Source organism: Chiroxiphia lanceolata, chromosome 21, assembly GCF_009829145.1.
Source record: "Chiroxiphia lanceolata isolate bChiLan1 chromosome 21, bChiLan1.pri, whole genome shotgun sequence".
In the NCBI taxonomy this organism is placed as follows: domain Eukaryota; kingdom Metazoa; phylum Chordata; class Aves; order Passeriformes; family Pipridae; genus Chiroxiphia; species Chiroxiphia lanceolata.
This window is the reverse complement of record NC_045657.1, coordinates 6001663-6021481: the sequence shown is the minus strand read 5'-3', so window position 1 is coordinate 6021481 and position 19819 is coordinate 6001663. Positions and strand designations below refer to the sequence as shown.

Sequence of the window (19819 nt, the reverse complement as noted above, 5' to 3'; positions counted from 1 at the left end):
ATTGAGGCACAGAGTACATCCCCTCAGTCATCCCAACTGAGGAGTCTGGGCAGGACCCAGTCCCAGCTGCCTGCACTGTAATTCAGCCCCTCCTTTCTGCCTATGAGCAACCAAGGTTAAACTCTCTGGTTTTAAGTGCCATGGAGGGCTGTGACCCTGGAAATCCTGGTACATGATGACCATGTCCTGTGTCACCCCTGTGGAGGAAGCCTGCAATGGGGGCAGATTGGATCCACGTGCTCCTCTCCCTAATTGTGATCAGTGACTAGATAGATAATCCCTTCATGGGCTGCTGCTCTACAATTGCTGTGCAGCAGCCAATCCAATCTGAGCGCCAGAACCAGGCCCAGAGGGATAATTCCCCTCCTACTTCCCTAAAACATGGTGAAATCTACTGTTTCCATAGAAACAAATCAGTTTGATGCCCACACAGCTCCTGCATCCCTCACTGCTGGGCAGCAGCCCCAAGCTGCTGTGGCTGAGAGGTTTTAAGCAAGTGTCTACAGCTATAGGTCAAGAGTTTGCAGGAGGAACAAGACGTACTCCCAGCACACAAACCCGACCATCTCACATCTAAAATGTCATTTGCTTCAGTTCATCTCTGCTGGGAGAGAATTAATCAGGAATATTCTTCCCCTCCTCCATTTTGAGGGTTGACTTATCCGCCGGCTCCCTCCCTGCTATCTTCACACAGATGGGTCAGCCCAGAGTACGTGAGGACATAGAACACCGACGGGAAATCAAAACAGGGCACTCCAGCACCTCACGTGCACTGCTGAGCCAATTCACTCTTTGTGGGTTTGCAGGTAATAAAAACTGTAAAGGGATTTTCTTGTCTGGAGCTCTGCATTTTACCGTGGGGGGTTATTTAGAGAGTGGTACAGCCGACAGTGCATTGCCTGATCTCAAAAAGTCACTGCCCGTTATAGCAAATGCCGCATTGACTCCAGGCTGCAGATCCGGGGAAGGAGAGTCTGGAGAGAGCAGAAAATTGCAGCACTGCTGCTGTGCAGCTTCCTCTGGGATCCTCTGAGTAATAGAAAATGAAGCCCTAGATCTCGCTTGCTGCCTTGGGATATTGGAGGTAAAGAATAACACAGCACTGATTCTGCATGACAATATCAGGAACTCAAGGGAATGAGCAGCCTGGTGTATCCTGAATGGATGTGGCAGTAAGGATTACACATTTGTGGAAAATGCAGTTTTGATTTCAAGAATTAAAATCCCAAGAGGAAGGAAATAAGGCTGGTTTCACTCATGTAAAAAAAATAACCATAACACTAGAAATACTGCACTGCATGATGTATTCTCCACCCCAGAAGCTGTAAACCAGACCTTTCTGTCTGCCTTGCTGAATTTTCACCATCACAACACGAGAGCAAGTTTTCCTCCAAATTATATACACCCTAGCAAAAAAAAAAAAAAAGTAAATTTTATCTCCAGAATCTCCCTGCAATTTCCAGTCTCAATGAAAACAATACCAGGCATCAGCAACACCCCAGAGCATCAAATTAGTCCAGTACTGATGGCAGAAGCAAAGAAAGACAGGTTTCTTTAAGGCCATAAAGGTAAATCCATGACCAAGCATCTTTTTGCTTGTCTCCTCAAGCTGCACTGATCTGTCATAACACTGCAGCAACACTGCTCTGCTTTGGCACAAACAAACCTACTGACAAACCCTGGCTTTGCCATAACAGCAACGCTGCAGCCTCGAAAAACATGACCTGTTCAGCACCTGCAACTTGAGCTGGGAGAAAACAAAAGGACAAGCTGTACACTAAAACTCTGGGACAGGAATGGTTGATGGGAAAGCACAGCCACAGTAACACCCCAGGATTAATGGATGCTAAGACCGATGAGCAGCAGGCTGACCTTGCTATTTCCCACCACCAGTGTCTTAATCTGCCCGAGCTCTCTGGAGCCAAGCTGCAGCTGAGTCCAGACTAAAGGGTGCCCAGCAGGAAAGGCTCCCCTGTGTTCACAGACACCACTAGACTGTGTAGCAGTAACTAATATTCGTGCTGCCCATCATGTGGAGACTCTGGATAAAAAGGGCTTTACCCCCCTTTTTGTCCTTCTCTCCTGCAGAGAAGGAAACCAGGTAAAATGGTAGACTCAAAGATACCAAATACTTGTGCTAAGTATCATCTTAGACTTCATTTCAGAACTCCACCACCTCTGGAGTCCTGGTATTTGCTGCAAGACCCAAGAGAAGAACAAATGTAGCTCAAGGCACATTTCATCACTGCAGGATGACACTTCCTCCACTCCCAGGCAGCACCCTGTGCTCAAAAAGGAGATAGTCTGCCCAGAGCCTGAAAGCTACCAAGGGTACAGACAGCTGAAAGAGCTCCTTGGAAAAGGCAAAGTCATTTTGATGAGCCCACAGATACAAACCCAAACGGAAGCTGCATGAGGAAGGAGGGTACCTCAAACCATGATGTGCTTATTAGTGGCTACACATGGGTGGTGGATTTATAAAGTTGAATGCATGGACCCTGATGGTTTATCTCGGGTAGTGGTAAGAGGCAGAGTGTGTTGTGGATGGGGAGGAAGGCTGCTTCCTTTCCAACAGGCCAGGCAGGAAGGACAGAATTCCGTGGGGCAACAGAGTTATACCACACTTGGGCACCCTGACCAAACTGTCCACAGTGCATGGTTGTCTTGCAGAGGGAATTCAAGATGCCAATTTACACCTCTGCTCTGCCTGGAGAAGTATGCAGGAACAGTGCCAGGCTCCTTGCTATGCACTGCACCTCTGCAGTTCCAGATATAATTAAGATCACCCTGGCTGGCAACGTGGTGCAGAGGCTCTGCCTCCTAAGCCCTTGAAGAGGATCCAGCAGACTGACTGCCAACACCTCTAGTGCAGAGCAAAGTCAGAGGCACTAAACTCTATTTCAGAAACCACACAAGACACCTCCGTTTCAGGCTATACCAGAATGAAAGTTGGATCAATAGTCCCAGAAGAGATGAGCTTTTCACCTCCTGGCTGGTTCCAACGTGTCTGCCAGTCCTTTTGAGCAACTGGTGAAACAGCACTTCTTATGTCCCAGGGAACATTTTTCTCTGTTCAAGTTTGGACAGTGACCATAAGAGGTGACAAAAAGGCTGAGCTTAAATTAAAAAAAATAAAAATAAAAAATAGGAAGGTCAAAACTGGTGTTGCCTTATCAGTGGGCATTCTGAACCCATAGCAAAGTTGTGGCATAGTCACCTGGACAAACAGACACAGTCTTACAGTCTTCCATTCCTCTCCTTGTTTCCCAAAAGTAAAGGGTTTAACTAAATTCTTCCCCCTGGTATCTCCCTTCCGCTTGTTTAAACCAATACACTGATTTCTAAGACATTTGCTTTTGCCCATCCAGGTGTCCATGCAATGCCTCACTTGTTCTTTTGCACTTAAGTATTCTTTTAATATCATTCTTTCAATGGTCTATACAAATTCATTCAGGAAATGGACCCTTTCTCTAAGATGAGTTTGGGGTGCCTGGTAGTTTGCAGGCCCCAAATAACAAACACAACTTGTATGAAATGAACAAGCATAAACAGAGTAATGTTTAGGAACAGGAACGAATCAAAGTAGCACAGCCCAGAGGGAAAAAGTAAATTGCTGGGATCTCTGCTGAGAGCTGCGTGATGTAGAGGAGGTGACCTGAGTTTCAGTGCTGGAGCTGCAGCATCAGCTCTGCAGTGACACATGTCATGCACCAATCCCTGAGGGTATATTCTGCATTTCGGGATGTACCAACCTCCTCCTCACCCCCAGCTATAACCCCACTGCGACACATCTCCTCTCAAGGCCACCACCGTGCTCAGGCAACTCTCAGCTATTCATAGAGGAGCTTCTATTAAAAGTAAAAGCACAATCAGCTTAAGAAATAGCCAGAGATTACATGAGAGATCACAGCAGCCAGAAAGAGAGAAAACCGACCATGTGCATTAGAATCAAGGGGTCCCATCCTGACCCAGAGCAGTGTGAGCTCAGAGTAAACCATAAACGAGTCAGTGAGGCTAAATATCACCATAAATCCTGTGAGGGTTAGAGCCTTGTTGTTTATTGGTTTAATTCTGAACTAACAGGTCATCAGGTATATTCCCCTGCTGGCAGAGAATTGTTCCTGTGCTGGAAGGCAGGTGGCAAATGGACAGTTATTTTCATTATAAGCCTCTCTTTGTAGAAGTCTGTAAGTACTTGGATGAGGAAGAGCTCTCAGAGCTGAAACAGCCTGTTAATTTGTCAGAGCCCTGAGTCAGACCCTACGTAACTTACTTTGTCTTAACACATGCAAGAGTGGCAGGAAAGCAAAGAGGAGGAACTGAACAAAGACTTCAGATTTTTGCTTTTAGATACCTCTTTCCTTGTTTTAAGAAATTCAGCATGGCCTCCCCCATCCCCGGATCTCCATTCTCAAGAAGAAGGAAAAAAAAAAAAAGAGGCAAAAATAATAGTTTTTCCTAGTGCTCTCCAGGGTAAGTTAGCTCTGCTGTGAAAACATTTGCAGATGTCGAGAACCAACTGCTCAGCATCTCTGTAGACTTTTGTCTATTGATACTATGAGAAAGGGTCTAAATGCATCTGAAAAACTACTCTGAAATACAGCTGCAGTTTATGCTCAGCTTTTATACAGCATTACAGCAACACTGCTCTGCAGCCAAAATCCACAGCAGTATCAGTTTAATATTGGCTGTGTCCTCTCTCAGACATCCCATATACTACACTGGCCATTCTTGCAGGAGGAGTGTTTCCCAGCCACAAAATGACAGTCAGCCCAGCAGTTCCCATGTCTGTTAAGTTGTGTTAACTCTTCACCCTTCCACACCACTGCAACAATGCAACCTAAAGCCATAAGAAACAGGAAAGGGAGAGTTAAAGGGGACTGGTGAGGCAATACATTATTAAAATATTATTTTCAGCCCTAGAGACTTGAGTTTTATTCCCATTTCCGTCACAAGTGAGGCGCTGGGTTTATTCCAAACCTCATTTTGTATAATTTATTGTTCATTGCAACTGCAACACAAGTATTTTAGCAGAGCTTATAGTTTTGGGACTAAGCCCTGATTTTCAGGAAGGGAAGAGATGACAATGCAGGTCTCAGAAGTTCTGGGATTCTTTATACTTGTCTCCAGGAGCACTTAAGGAAACAGCATCATTTAAAGAATAAAAAAAAAGGACCCTCAAACCACCATGCTAGAAATTGCTGTTTTCAATAAATAAGCTACACTGCTCTTCTGTTTGCTCAGTTGCTGTGGCCAGGGCTCTAAGAAAAGCCACACGAGTCACAAGACTTGCAGAAAAATGGCAGGAGCTGGCAAGTTTGCTTCCAGTCAGCGAGACACAGCTTGAGGAGCTTGCATAACGCCTGCTTCCAAGAAGCTTCCAAGAGCACGTTATGCTGCACTGCAAGAAGCTGCTAACCAGGGACCATCTCGCTTCCATTTGGTCATGGCTGGGTCTGCCAAAACTTGCCATGTCAGATGCTCTGGAGAAAACAGAGACGCTGTTAGATTTCAGACTCAGGGCTCGTTCTTCCTGTACTGTCTTGAAGGAAAGAAAGGAGTTATCTACTGTAGTCAGCACCAGGCACCAGGAGCTGTGATAAGCCTGAAGGTCACGAAGGAAGCAAACATCAGCAACTTAATTGTCCTGTCTGCCCATCTGTATAAAATAGCTTTAGAAAACTATTGAGCTACTTTATATTCAACTGTTATTAAAATATTTACTAATAGGACTCTGAAAACAAAGCTGGACCTAAGGACAAAGTATCAATGAGTCACCTGGAATAATTGTTTAAATATCTAATATTAAATTGTGCCCTCCTGTTGCAGTGCTTTGATGCAGTCTTGCCTGTTGCCCAGTGAACACTGAAATGTTCTCAGCCCTCTCTCTTCACAGCTACCCCAGTATTTATAGTAGATAGTCCTGAGCAAGACATCCAGTTCTTATGACTAAACTCCATCAAGTTATCCCAAAATAAGCATGATGTGTGCTTCAAAAGGATCACAGATAAATGTAAATAAAGAGAAATAGCTTTTTGGAGCTTTCAGAACCAGTCCTGCTTGCAGTCTGACCAGACCATCCAAGTGCTAGAAGTCAGTAGGGACAAAACCCTGAGCTCATTCCTCCTGTGCCACCCAACTCTGCTCCGAAAGACCATGCTCAAAAACTCAAGTGCTACCAGCTCATCTAGGGCAGCCTCTCATCTCCCAGTGCTTTCTAAGAATACCCTGACTCCTCAAATCCAGTACCTGACCCATGCCAGCAGCCAAAAGTGGCTGCACCAGACCCAACCTCTGCAGAGCAGACCTAAGTAACCAGCAACACTGAACAAACCAACCTGCATGAGCAGCTAAAGCTCTTGGCACAACACTTCTGGAGAGAAGGCAGGTCTTTCCAAGGGCTCAGACAGAAGGAGTTTTCCATTATTTCTAAGAAAAACAGTTTAGTACTTTATGGTTAAATTTTTCTAGTCTTATTCCAAGTGTCCATTAATAACATACACCTACATGACATACATGATAGACACCAACAGCCTCTCCTTTAAGGAAGGAGAAAAAGGTATAAGAATTAGTCACTAAGAATTTAACTTCACGCAAGGCTGAACACGTCCATCTGCCTGTAATTAGAGACAATATTCTCTTACCTTGAGCTTCCACTCTCTATTAGGATGTGCAAAACCAGGTCTGAGACCAGCAAAAGAAAATTTCACGTGGAATGAGGAACTGTCCCACTAGTGAGCTATTTTCCCACTATGCATGACTAGATTTCTCTTTTTTTTTTTCCCCCCCCTTTGGACCAGATTTAGTTTTAGCTCTCCTCCCAACTAGCAGTACTCTGACTCACATGGTTACAGATCTGTGAGTCCAAGAAGGAAAAAGTATTACACCCAAAGCTTTTTGGGTGGTTTTTTTTTTTAGTGGCTATTAAGGAAGTAGGTTTACCCTGCATATTTATCAGTAAATTTCCTTTCACAGATGCCACCTCAAAACCAATTTTACACTGGGCACACAGGTTGAGCACCATATGTTTCTAAATGACTGCCTGCCACCCCTTCAGTAAGTTTTCTGGTTTTGCCACTCAAATGTACTGCCTGAAACAAAAATCTGAGTGCTGGCTCGCATGGGTGGAGCACACATGGGTTTGTTCTTGTCTAATAAATTCGCTGCTCAAGGCATCATAATAAGTTTCACCCCAGTAGCTGGAACACAGCAAGAACTCTTTTCTTGGTTAACTTAGGCTTAGTTGTCAACTTCTTCCATTTCTCCTCAAAAAGGTCCATCTTAAAGATGCCAAGAAATCCTTACTCAGGAGGACTTTTACTCACACTTGTACAGACTCAAACCTGAAGTACAGAGCTGGGACATTCAGGAATTCACCGGAGCAGGAAGGGGATCAGTTTCCTGCCTTAGAACAACATTTTCAGAAGCTGCCTCAGACAGACTCCCACTTCTATTTAAGTCTAGCTGGGTTCTACCTGCTGGGAGCATCTGGAGAAATCAGGTTCAAGGACTTGGCTTGGCATTCCCACTCAGACATTGAATGGCTTCCGAAAACAATCTGTACCCTTTAAAAACAGAAGCTCAACTTTGCTTTGCCTGGGTTTATTTAGGGTTTTTTGACTGTGTGATAAGCATGTCAAGTTTTGAAAAGCAGTAACAGCTGACAGTTCAGCACAGAGGAATGCTTGTAGGAACTTCTGATTTCTCTCCCCACTGGTTCTGTACACGCTTTACAGCCCAGTATCACAGCATACCGTTTACTGAGCAAACACACAACAAATTCCACAACACTTACTTTATCTCAATGCACAGTAAGGACTAATCAGAACTCCGGATGCTCTAAGACTCTCAACTTGAGGATTATCAGAGTAACCAGGAAGAGTTTACACAAGCAGAGGCGGCATCCCTGATCTGTCAGCTTTCAGGTGGCAAATCCCAGCAATGACAAGGCCACCTGTCATTTTCACACTCCAGTAGGTTCAGGCAAACACCAACCTGCACAGCACTGAGCATCAGCTTCCCAACTGGAGATACAGCTGGTTTCCTTTCCCTGGGTAAATTCTGATATGATCTGAGACATGCCATAAGGATCTCTTTTCCTAGAGAATACAAGGCTGGTGGGCAGTTACCAGAAGCATGAGATCATCACTAAAGAGTTAAGCTGAAGAATACAGACAGTAAGATCTGCAGAGAACCTGTAAATGCTGAAGGAAGTAGAAAAAAATATTAGACTTGTATTTATCTGAGCCAACCCCTATAGCACTAAAGCAAGTCAACAGAGAACAAACACAGGCAGACACTGATGCTAATCTGCAAACACTGAGATTCATGGGTTTTTCCCTTACAGCCATCCATGTTATGTTATAATTTAACTTAATTATGTATCTCCTTCTAGCATTCCTCCTCCCACAAGTGTTTGCACAGAGCTGTACAGATTTCTCTTAAGTGAAATTATTTTATCTTGGGGTCTGCTATAACACATTACCCGTTTCCCCCCAGTGCTGCACATTTTCTTCCTTCCCCATTTAATCTAAGATGAAAATAGGTATTTCCTTCACTGGAGACCAAAGGCTTGCTGCCATGTGAAGGACTTATTTGACCATGATTTATTTCTCTATACAGTAGAATCCTACTTCTGGCTCTTGCACCATCCACTGCAATCCTAAATAAGTCAGTTCCCAAGCAGTGCCTATGTCTTTAACCTGCTAATACATCACAGGATTTGGTTGGCTCACAGATGTATTTATCATACAACAATTAAGGGTCCGTGACTTGCAATTAATCTCTCTGCCAGCACCCTGGGCATGTAAACACATCTCAAAGCAGAGCACAAAAAAAAATTAGAGGAATCATATTTAAGAACTCCTTTCATGTCCAGAGCAGAGCAACATAGTGAGTGTACCTTCATGTTTAAATTTAAATCAGCTGCTAAAGCAGTGCAATGATGCTCAGCATTACCCAGCACAGCAGACATCCACACTCTATACATGACACAGCTACGATTTTTACAAACACTCAGTTCTCAGCATTCAAGTTCACAAACCACATACTGCAGAAGCAGCATGAGCAATCTAAAGGCACAAAGATCATTGACAAAACAGTTTTCCTGCAGGAACACGCCAAGTATCTGCATCTCTCTATGCATCCCTTTAGGATCTTTCACTTCTAGGTAGTTGCTAAATGCTGCTGTTGGCCTCTGGAAGTTTTTTGCTGGAGAAGCCTCCCATAACAAAGCAAAGTATGTGTTATCAAAGGAAGGCATTCCCTCATCATATCTTGGGGCTGTAAGTATCCCTAAATGGGTGGAGAAGGTTGAGATATGAAGAGATTAAGTTGTTCCTCCAAAGTTGCACCTGAAGCCAAACTAAATCCCATGGCCTCAGGATTTAGCTTTGCATCCTCAGTATGGGACATCACTGCTGGCCCGTGCCTGATTTTGTCAAGGCAATTACTGCAGCACAAGTGCTGTGCTTAATTGGCATTTAGCCTTTCCACTGTCACAGGCATTGCAATGCTGCATATTCCCTGCTCTTTTATCCACATGGAAATTTCAGTGTTCTATGAAAGGCAAGGTTAGCCCAACATAGTTGAGTTTAGGTCCATGCCTGCCTCCAGTTCCTTCCAGACAACATACAAACATCAGCTAATTCAGCACAGACCATCTGAGCCTGGTGGCAGACTGGTGAGTGCCCCTATCTGGGGTGTAAAAGCTCCCAGGAGAGGATGCTTTCAGGGTACCAGCCCCCAGTTCAGGTCTGGGGTCAAGTAAACACCGATTCACTTCCCACAACTTTTTGATTGGGTTCCTTGATCATAAACAAGATGGTTTCATCTCCACTCAAGTCCTTCCACCTACTGTTCCCAGCCCTTAGTCACTGCCTCCTCAGCAGCCCCCTTAAACCATCTGTTCTAGAGAAGTCAGAGGTGCCTCGTTTTCTCCACAAAGAGCCAGGCAGCTGTCCCAGCACCCTGCCTTGGATCAGACACCACCACAGGGCACAGACATTCAGGGAACCATCTGAACACAGCCCAGTGCTTTCAGTTTTCCTGTTTGTGAAGCACAGATAACAGTAATACTCCCACAAATTCAAAGATTTGTGTAACAGTGCTCTGAGATCACAGGATTTAAAGAAAACACATTTGTTATTTTCACATGGCAAAATAAGAGTGGCATGAACATGGATGATTATACAAACAGCTTCGTGGGCTGTCTTGTACATCCCCCTTATTGGTCCTTCAGGCTCTCAAGTCAAATTTAGCACATACCACATGCTTTGTTCTTTTTATCAGACCAATTTTGCTGGTATTGGTGCCTGCTCCAAGACCTTCTCATTTAAAAAAGGTGGCAGCAGAGAAGTAACAACACCTTAAGAATAGACCAAATGATCCCTGAGGTCCCTTCCAACCTGAGTTATCCTACAAGCCTATAACCACACCAACAGGAAATGCCTGGAGCTGACCCGATTAACCTTCCTTTCAGTTCTGGGGCCCAGGATAAACCAGTCTACGAAGAGATGTGTCACCTGTCTGGCTTCTACGTGGCTTCTCTCGTCTCTTCAATGATTTTAACACCATCATCCTGTAGCCTAGTCATCATGCTGAGTCTCCAGCAGCAAGAGTGCACATAGCAGCCACACTGACATCTGGTATTATAAATACAAGCTCTGCACTGTTGGATAATCTGTTAACAGCAGAGTAAAGTGTCACTGAAAGAGCAATTAGCAGCAGCTAGTAAGCCATCACATTCAGGAGGAAAAAAAAATATTTGTTTGGTAAGACGTGCAACTAAATATTGACGGCAGTCAGTATCACTCCTCTCTGCTTTGAGGTTTCCAGCAAGTGTGGAACTCAGTGCTACTGCAAGGTGCCCACAGCAGCCCTAGACTGAAGCTCTGGATTGCCACAGCACAGCTCTGGCAGGGGGCAAGTGTCCCCTGTTAAGGGAACATGGCTTGATGACAATTTGAAAGGAATCCCACGAGTCAAGAGCAGGGAAACCAGCCCTGGGAGGGCCTCCAGCCCCTCTGCTTAAGTGTTCACATCAGACACATCAGCCAGCACCAACCACATCAGCATTTGTTCTTGCAGAGATTTCCATCCACTCAGAGAGAAACTCATCAGCACTCACATTCACTGTGCAGCAGCAGCTGCTGAGCAATAGCTGCACCACCATCCTGGTATCAAGCTGGAGCAGTGACATATGTCATGTCCACACTACAGCAATGATTGTATTTGTACACAGTAGGTCTACACACAATTTCTTCTTATGCCTATTCAGACAAAAGACAGCCCCTATCACAATTACACTGAAGAGCCATGCTTATTCTGGATACTATTTCCATAGCCTCTTATCATGGTTTCCAATACCCACACAAAAAGAAAGGACTCCACATTACAGTAGGGCCCCAACACTATTTTAACAGGACTGGGGTTTGCAGCATATACACATACATTCTGTGGTAAGAGGTTTCAAGTTACCAGCCTCTAAACTAGCCAGCACTCAAGGGTATCAAATGGAGAAAAGACCTCTTCACTCTGACATATTTTCCATTTCCCCTCCAATTATTTCCTCTAAATGCTTTTCTGCAGACAGGTCTCAGCTTCTGCTCAGGGGACCTTTCATTATTTCATTTTCTAAAAGCCACAGCACCATAACTTGCTGCTAGAGAGACAGTTGATGGGACACAGTGAGGTCACAAGTTCTCCAGGGACAGGAGTCATCAGAACGAGACAGAAAACACTTTGATTCGTTTATTTTCCACCAAGCAGATAAAATCCCCTGTTCTAAATTGGTGCCAGTAGAGACACACCAAGGACTAATATACCCCCTTGTGTGCTCAGTCTAAAGGAGAGGGGCAGAGTACCCCAAAAACACCGACTGTCCTTCGACAAACCCTCCTCTGACCCTACAGCCACACATTATCTATGACACCACTGCAGCACTGCCTGCACACATCCTCTAAAAAAGATTTACAGTATTAGGCTGCCAGTACTTAGAAAGCATGAAAACAGCAGAGCCAACAGGTGAATCCATTCTGCTCACAGATTTCAGTAGATCCATTCTCCCCTTCTTCTTAGAAAGCTACAGCCCAGCAAGCTTTTCACTTGGGTGACAGGAATTGTTATTTTCTTCCTGTGTCTATGGACAAACAAGTGGACCCTGGACTATGACCTGAGGCTCAGCAAAATGTGTTTCTGCCATGTCCTTCCCTTGGCATGATCCCAGCATCCCTGGGGTATACATTGCATGGACTCTTGAAAGTTATCTAGAAAGAATCTCAAACTCTTTGAATTTTACAGAAGAACTCCTTTAGTCTATAGCTAAGAAAAAAAACCCCTCTTGTTTTGACTATGCATTCTGCCAGATACAATCCCTGTGCCTTCTTCCCAGTACAGACAGCACACCCTGCACTCACTGCTCAAGGATACCCTTGCACAGATCCAGAATTTGGGGCTACTTGCAGCTAAACAAGCAATTAACCCATACCACAGACCCTTCTGATAGTCAAAAAGCTTTATAAGCCATCCGGCAGCAAACAGCTTAAAAGAAAAAGTGGGGGTGGGGGAACGAGATCCAATAGATGTTGTCACAAATGCAGTTTGCTGAAAGAGAAAAACCCACACAAGCATCTGACCAGGTACCACAGCAGTCGCTGCTTTTAAGGCAAGTCACCAGCAACCTGCATGCTCCTCATAGCACAAAATAAACGACCTTGATAACTAAAACCTGTGTATCACTTAATACAATTAATTACCAAGCCAGGAACAGGCTGAGGAACCCCCCCCTCCCCAGGTGTTGTGTGTCTGCGCTGGAGCAGATAACCAGCCGGCCCGGTCTGCAATTTACTCAAGTTGCAGATGATGAATGCGAAGGTCACATGAAGGGAAAGCATCAGTATATTGCCTGTCACAAAATGGTAGCACCGGGGGATTTGAGCATACAGGAGAGCTCTAACCCCGTCCTTCCTATAGCCTCCCCGCAGCTCCTGACATGGCATCCGCTATGGAGGACAGCGAGCCTGGGCTGGGGGAGGGGGACGGAGCAGATTAAACTTAAACACCCTCCGCATCACCACCCCCCCCCCAGCAGCGACAACATCCATCCCTGAGCCCCGCGGCCCCGCACGGAGCAAGGGATGGATGCGGCTGGTCCCCCACGGGCATTTCGGCCCCTCCGTTATGTAACAGCCGAGGGGCACGGGGGGGCCCGCACCGGCCGCCAAGGTGCGGCAGAGGCGGGGACCCCGCTGCGGAATCCCCCGGGCGCGGAGCTCTCCCTCCCTCCCTCCCTTCCCCGCCTCTGCGAGCCCCTGCACCGCAGCGCCCGGGCATCCTGCAGCGCTGCCCGCGCCCCGCACACGCACCGGCCGGGCAGCTCCGAGCGGAGGGAGCGCTGTCCCCGCACCGCGCTCGGAGCCGCCGAGCCGTGCCGTGCCCGCACCGCGCCGTGCCCACATCGCGCCGTGCCCGCGGACCCCGCGCTGCCCCCGCGGCGGCTCTGCCCGCGGACCCCGCACCGCGCTGTGCCCGCGGACCCCGCGGCGCTGCCCCCGCACCGCGCTCGGAGCCGCCGAGCCGCGCCGTGCCCGCACCGCGCTGTCCATGCGGCAGCTCTGCCCGCGCCCCCCCGGGGGACCGCCACCACCACCACCACCACCCCCCCATCCCCGCACTCACCTCCCGACGAAATTCTCCAGCACGGAGCTCTTGCCCGCGCTCTGCCCCCCCACCACGGCGATCTGCGGCAGGTCGAGGTTGGCGTTCTGCCCGATGGCGGCGAACGCGTCCTGCAGCCGGTTGACCAGCGGGATGAGATCCTCCATCCCGCGGTTCCCCATGGCTGCGGCGCTGCTCCTCGCTCGGGGCGAGCTCGCGCTACCCCTTCCCGCGGCGCTCCCCGGCTGTGGGGCGGGTGGGCAGCGGCTCCAGCCCGCGCCCCTCGCCCCGCTCGACGCCGCCCGGGCTCCGCTCGCCTCAGCCCGCCCGCCGCGCCTGCAGAGCGCCCCGCGCCGCCGCCAGGGGGCGTTAAAAGCGCCGACGCCGCGGTGCACCCCGGGAGTTGTAGTCCGGGGGCTGCGAGGGGGCTGAGGGGGCCCGGGCCGGGATGGCGCCGGGGGCTGCGTCCGCAGACATGGAGCTCGCTGCCCAGAAGCAGAACAGCCCAGGCTGCCCCCGGGGCTGTTTCTATGTGGGGCAGGTTGACACGCCTGTATAGCCCAGCCGGTGTGGGTGTGAGTCCCCATCAGACTGCTCCACAGTCAGTCATAGTGCACCTGTCCATAAGCCTGCACAGCCCTGTGGAATTCAGTCACTGTATCTATATTACCTGTTATCTACTATATCTATATGATCTATGCAGTGCAGCCAGCGAACATGTATGATTTGGTTGATGTACCCACATGGTTTGGCTACTAAACCTGCACAGTTCGGTCTTTACAGCCACACTGGTAAGTCAATACACCTGCACGGTTCGGTCACAGTAACTGAGAATTTGGCTGATGCACCTGCATGGGAGGGCTTTGTGTGAGAACAGCACTTATAAATTACCAGAACACAAGAAATTACTGATGTGATTAAACTGGGGGTTTGCAAAAACGCTGTCACACTCCAAGCAACCTGGTCCAGTGGAAGGTCCATGGCAGGGGGGTGGAACGAGATGGTATTTAAGGTTCCTTCCAACCCAAACCATATCGTGATTCTGCTGCTTCATCTTCATTCAAACACAGATGAAATATGCGTCAATTTCTGTTTAAAGCTGCCAAACAGTAGATTATTGTTGCTAGGTTTGTTTCACAGAAACACAAACAGGTGCTTCATGTTATGTACACAGATTTTGGTTTTTTTTTAATCACTTGCCTAGAATAAAGAGGCAACATCTTGCTTCAGGTTTTTTTTTTAAAGGGATTGGTTTTTAATAAGAATATAATGTGAGGCCATATTTGATTTGAAAGTATAGCAGTGAAAACAAGTGCTCAGAAAAGCAGCCGATGGCTAAGGGTGAGTCAGGAGGATGGAGAGTGCTGCATTTCAAACACCTCTCAGTTCGTGCTACCCAGTACTCCTGTTCACAGCTCAGAGCGAGCTGGGGGTGGTGGGGGAAAGGAATAAAAAAAACTGCAACAGATTTTGAGCTGTCTGTTTTGCTTCAAACAGCAATGTTTTAGTTATAATGATTACAAGGAATATTTACAGGTGTCCATCAAATGGAATCCCTGCAAAAATACCTACCTGGACAGACACAGAAACTGGAACAACCATGTTGAGGGGTTGCCTCACTGTGTCAGTGAAGATGCCCAAGGAAATGCTCTGAACACATCACAAATGTGCAGGTAAGAACACTGGAGGAAGGGAAATAAACTGCTCCATCTGTGTGGGTAACACCACTGCAGGGCACACGTGGGCTCTTTTGGGGGCTGTCAATGCTATTTTTTTCCTCTCAGCAAATTTCCCTGTAAATCTCGAAAAACAAGCTTAAGAAACTCAGTGTAGACTGTGGACAAAAGTCTTTGAGCACCTGTGCAGCCATTCTGATAATTTATGCTGAAGGAATCTGGAGAAAAACCACTGTAGCTAGCTGCTCCTTGTTAGAGGTCACCACAAAAAGAAGAGTGAACAGTATCAAAGGCTCAGATAATGATGTCACCTTCCTTCCTGGATCAGAGCTGATGCTCAGGGAACTTCAGACCATGAGCATCTTTGTAACATTATTTGAGGAACCATAAGAAGAAAATTGTCCTTTTCCCAGAGATTGCTGTAACCTGAAGTTCACCAACTGCAATACAGAGAAAGATTGCCCAGTCCCATCACTGCAATCACCTCACACAATTTACCAGCTGTACTAATAACCCTCAGTGGCCATGACCAGCCTCACCTGGGGCTTCTCCCCACATCTGTGGCCCAGGAGCTCTATTTTAACTCAGCCCAGGACCATCATTCCTTGCTGAATGATGGAGAAGCGCTTGTCTCTAAGGTGCTTGCAGTCCTTCATGCCTAGGGACTCTTTGGGTCTGACCTTCACTCATAGTTTGACTCCTAAGCTTTGTCCCAGTGCACTCTAGGCAGGTATTTTGTTCTGAGTGAACCAACTCCAGAAATAATAATTTATATTGTACCATTCTTCTAGAAAGCTAAAACTGAACTAATATTTTTGCTTTGAAAAGTATTTGTGAAAGACTATTGAAAGTACAGTATGTCAACAGCTGATATTGAAGACTGAGGGGGGGGAAAATAGGGTTTATGTTGCCAGTTAAGGAGCTGGTACAGCACTAAGGCTGCTGAATGACTTCTTTGCAGGTATTTCTTTCTATGTTATCTGGTTTTGCTTTTCTGTGACATTCATACTTAGGTTTTGGGAAATGTGGTCCTTGGTCTAACTGTGGTCTTAAAGGGCAAAATTGGACAGGAGGGATGGGGGGAGGTAACAGGATGCTCTCCAGGTAGACAAAAAAAAGGAACAATAACTTGCAGAAATATTTGTAAATTTTACATGCTCAGTATTAGCGTGACACTGAAACATGCACAGAATGTGCTCCTGCTTCCCTGCCCTGCGGAGATGTTTGTAAGCAAATGAGATCAGTGTCTGCCTGCAGCGTCACCCTCCAACAACTCATTAATACCGTGAAGTCTAAACGCTTCTGCAGCAATTGCAGTAGCTCAGCCCAGACACTGAACTCGGGTATTGAGACAGCGACGCTTGGATTTTCTGAAGCTTTATAAACTTACACCTCCCATTGATGAACAAGCGAACTGCAGGCACTCGGAATCACTCCCAGAGCCTTCCATTTTCTCTCCTGCCACAGAGTTGCAACAAGGATGTTAGCAGTAGATGTGCCTTTTGATTCTGTAATACCTCCTACCTGTGACACATGCAGTAGATATAAGAGGAAAAACAACTATGTGATCATTCCTCATGGGACATATTGGAAAACTGCAATGTCTGTGGAATTAAAAGGGATTTTATAAACTGGAATGAATAGGAAAAACATCTATTTCTTTCTACCTTGGTAGAAAGACTGATGATATGAGCAAATAAAAACAAGGAGGATGAAAGATTCTTCCCCCACCCAAGATGCTATAATTATTTCTGAATGTACTTTAAAAATGCATGTGGGAAAGCATATGTGTGTTTCTATGTATGGCTATCAACGTAAGGACAGTTCTGTATGCTGATTTTGTCACCTCATGCAAATAGAACTCCCAGTTTAGTTAGCATAATTAGAAATAGACATTTGAGTGCTGGATTCTGTCCTTCATTCCTTGCTCTTGCAAAAATAACACATTTAGTCCTCAGAGAAAAAAAAATTGGCAAAAAAACTTGGAATACAATTATTTTATGATTCTTTAACTTACCTGCAAACTGTTCCTGCTGACTCCAGGTAGAGCTGTGAATGTTCTGAACAGTGTGTAGAAGTGGACACTTCTGGCCCTTTGGGTTCCTAAAAATGTTTATAAACACAGGTAAGAATTTAAATGGAATGTTTAACAGGAGAGGCTGGAAGCTCGACAAAGACTCAGATCTAGGATTGTCATTGTCTGTATTAATATTAAATACATGATACACCTGACCAAAAGTTAAAAATCTTAATTAAAATTAGCCTCTTGAATTTCCATGACTATGTAAAGTTGCCTATAGAGATAGAAATTATAAAATCGATACTTAAATGGTTTCTTAATTGCTCCTATGGCAGCAACTGTACCATAGTAACATCACTGATTCATGTGGTATGAGTTGCTCAGAGAGAAGTTAATTTCTAATCTTTTTATTTATTGCGAAAGCTATTTGAAAGCCTTTAAATTTTGATTTTCAAATAAAGCTTTCCTTTGTAGAATAACATAGCAAAAAAATGCTTCCTTCCCTTCTGTTCTGAAACAGGAAATTTGCTGAACTAGTCTGTAAATCCCCCAAAAAGAGGTAAAGGAAGGTAAATTCAGTTTATGAGACACTGAGACAGTTTTATCATTAATGTGGCTCCACAGAAGCCAGAATATACATAAGGAAAGAAATAAGCTGAATGTTATAGTCCATTAGAAATGGAATCTGAAAATGGATGTAAGTTGAAATTAATATTTTAAGAGCAACAAGGCTGAGTTCTCTGTGCTTTCCACATCCAGTAAAATGCCACAAAATAGCTCCTGGCAGATATTGTACCTTGTGAAACTGAAAATCACTGATAGAAGCTGACTGACCATGTGGCAAAATGGATATAAAAAATTGTATCTTTATCTCCTGTGGCCTGTCCTGCTGATCAAGAAATACCAGGAATAGGTTTCTAGAACAATACTACAAGGAATGGGTGCAAACATCCCTTAATGCACAGATCATTTTGGTTTGAAATGTTGTTGTGTGCTACTGCTTTCACGTGTGTGAATCCAGTCCTCCTCCAGATAAAACAGACATGGAAAACAGTATAATTCCAGTAACTAATATCAGCTGTTTGGAGCAAGGCTGGTGAAACTTGGCCCACTCTTTCAATAGACAGGCCCCAAAACCAGAAGAAAAAAGTACTTTGAAGCTCCATATGTTTTTTCTCCAATAAGTTTGGGAGGCTTAAATATATTATGGTGAGAACTAGTTATATCCTGGTGAAATGGATGAGTAATAACTCCATCCTTGCAGATTGCAGAGGAAATTGTGGGTACTGCAGTATGTTGGTGCTGTCAGAGGCACTGAGAAACACTTGGATTTTCAAAAGCAATGTGGCTTCACCAAGGGTTGCAAAAGCCAAAATTAAAACATACAACTGCACAGCGCAGTCATGTGCTGGAAATTAGAAATCTCTGGTTATCTGCATGCCTCATCTGGTCCCTGGAGCAAATTTATATGGCCCAGCAAAAACTTGGCTATATAATACAATCCAGCTCCTGAATTAAAAGCATTCATATGGTCTGTCCTCTTATCTGCCAAGGAATTTCATAACCCTGATCCAATCACACGGAGGTGTAGTGCAGGTTGCTTTACAGTTATGACCTGCAGCTCCACTGATGACAATCTCTGCATTGCAGGACGCTTCCTGGATCATTCTCTAACCTTGAACTTCCAATTCTTATCCTGTTTCATTCATTCCCACAGTCAATAAGGCACAGTGTTTGTGTAGCCCAAGCCTCAAGGATACCTGGGTTGTTATTGAGTGATTGTGTCTGACCTGCATTGTGGCTCTATGTTTTTGAGCTTCTGTGCATTCTCACATTATGACCTGTATTTACCACTGCACAGTGAGCTGCTTAATAATTGAAAGGGAGATGTTTCTTGCATGAAAAAAAAAAAGGAGATGGGAGGTCAAGGTGTGTGTACCAATGCTCAGTGGGCACTGACAGTACCCTTTGGCTGTCAACTTATGACATGCTGTTTTGCTGCCTGTAGTGAAAGAAGTGATCCTAACTCGATTTTCTGCAGTTACCCTACATCTCTGTGACTTTCAAACTGAACAGTGTGATTAGCTGAATCTGGAACCTTCTCTCTTGGATTCAGTTAAACCATCTCTGGTAGGTGTGATGTTCATGTCTGGCACATAAAGGCATCTCTGAAGATCAATCTTTGGGTTGTAGGTTGATGAAACAGGACATCTGTGCTTCCCACAGCCCTAATCCTGGCTTGTGTTGTGCAGGCACAGAACTAAATTCATGTCCAGATTTGTGTTCACTGCAGTAGATCTCTGCATTGTTCATAAATTCAAAAAGGTTGTTTATTTAATCATTTCTATGCAGGAACTCAGAGAGGAAAGCCCAGACTATGAGGGGAGCCTCTAGACTATGTCAGAATATAACATCTAATGATAAAGAAACTGTAGGCTTAGTCACCTGCATCTTTTATTAACATGGT

General features: G+C 45.5%; 1 protein-coding gene and 1 long non-coding RNA gene across 2 annotated transcripts in view; one reads left to right on the top strand and one right to left on the bottom strand.

Moving 5' to 3' along the window:
* DNM1 (dynamin 1) overlaps positions 1 to 13970 on the bottom strand; it is a 66717-nt gene extending 52747 nt beyond the window's left edge. Inside the window, 1 exon segment of the mRNA XM_032707995.1 lies at positions 13678 to 13970. Within this exon segment, the coding sequence (XP_032563886.1) occupies positions 13678 to 13838 (161 nt within the window). The 5' untranslated portion in view covers positions 13839 to 13970.
* Positions 13971 to 14083: 113 nt separating this feature from the next.
* Positions 14084 to 16450, top strand: LOC116796964. Its single transcript, XR_004360548.1, has 2 exons — positions 14084 to 14447; positions 15193 to 16450. It is a non-coding gene; the product is annotated as an uncharacterized LOC116796964 (long non-coding RNA).
* The last annotated feature ends 3369 nt before the right edge of the window (positions 16451 to 19819 follow it).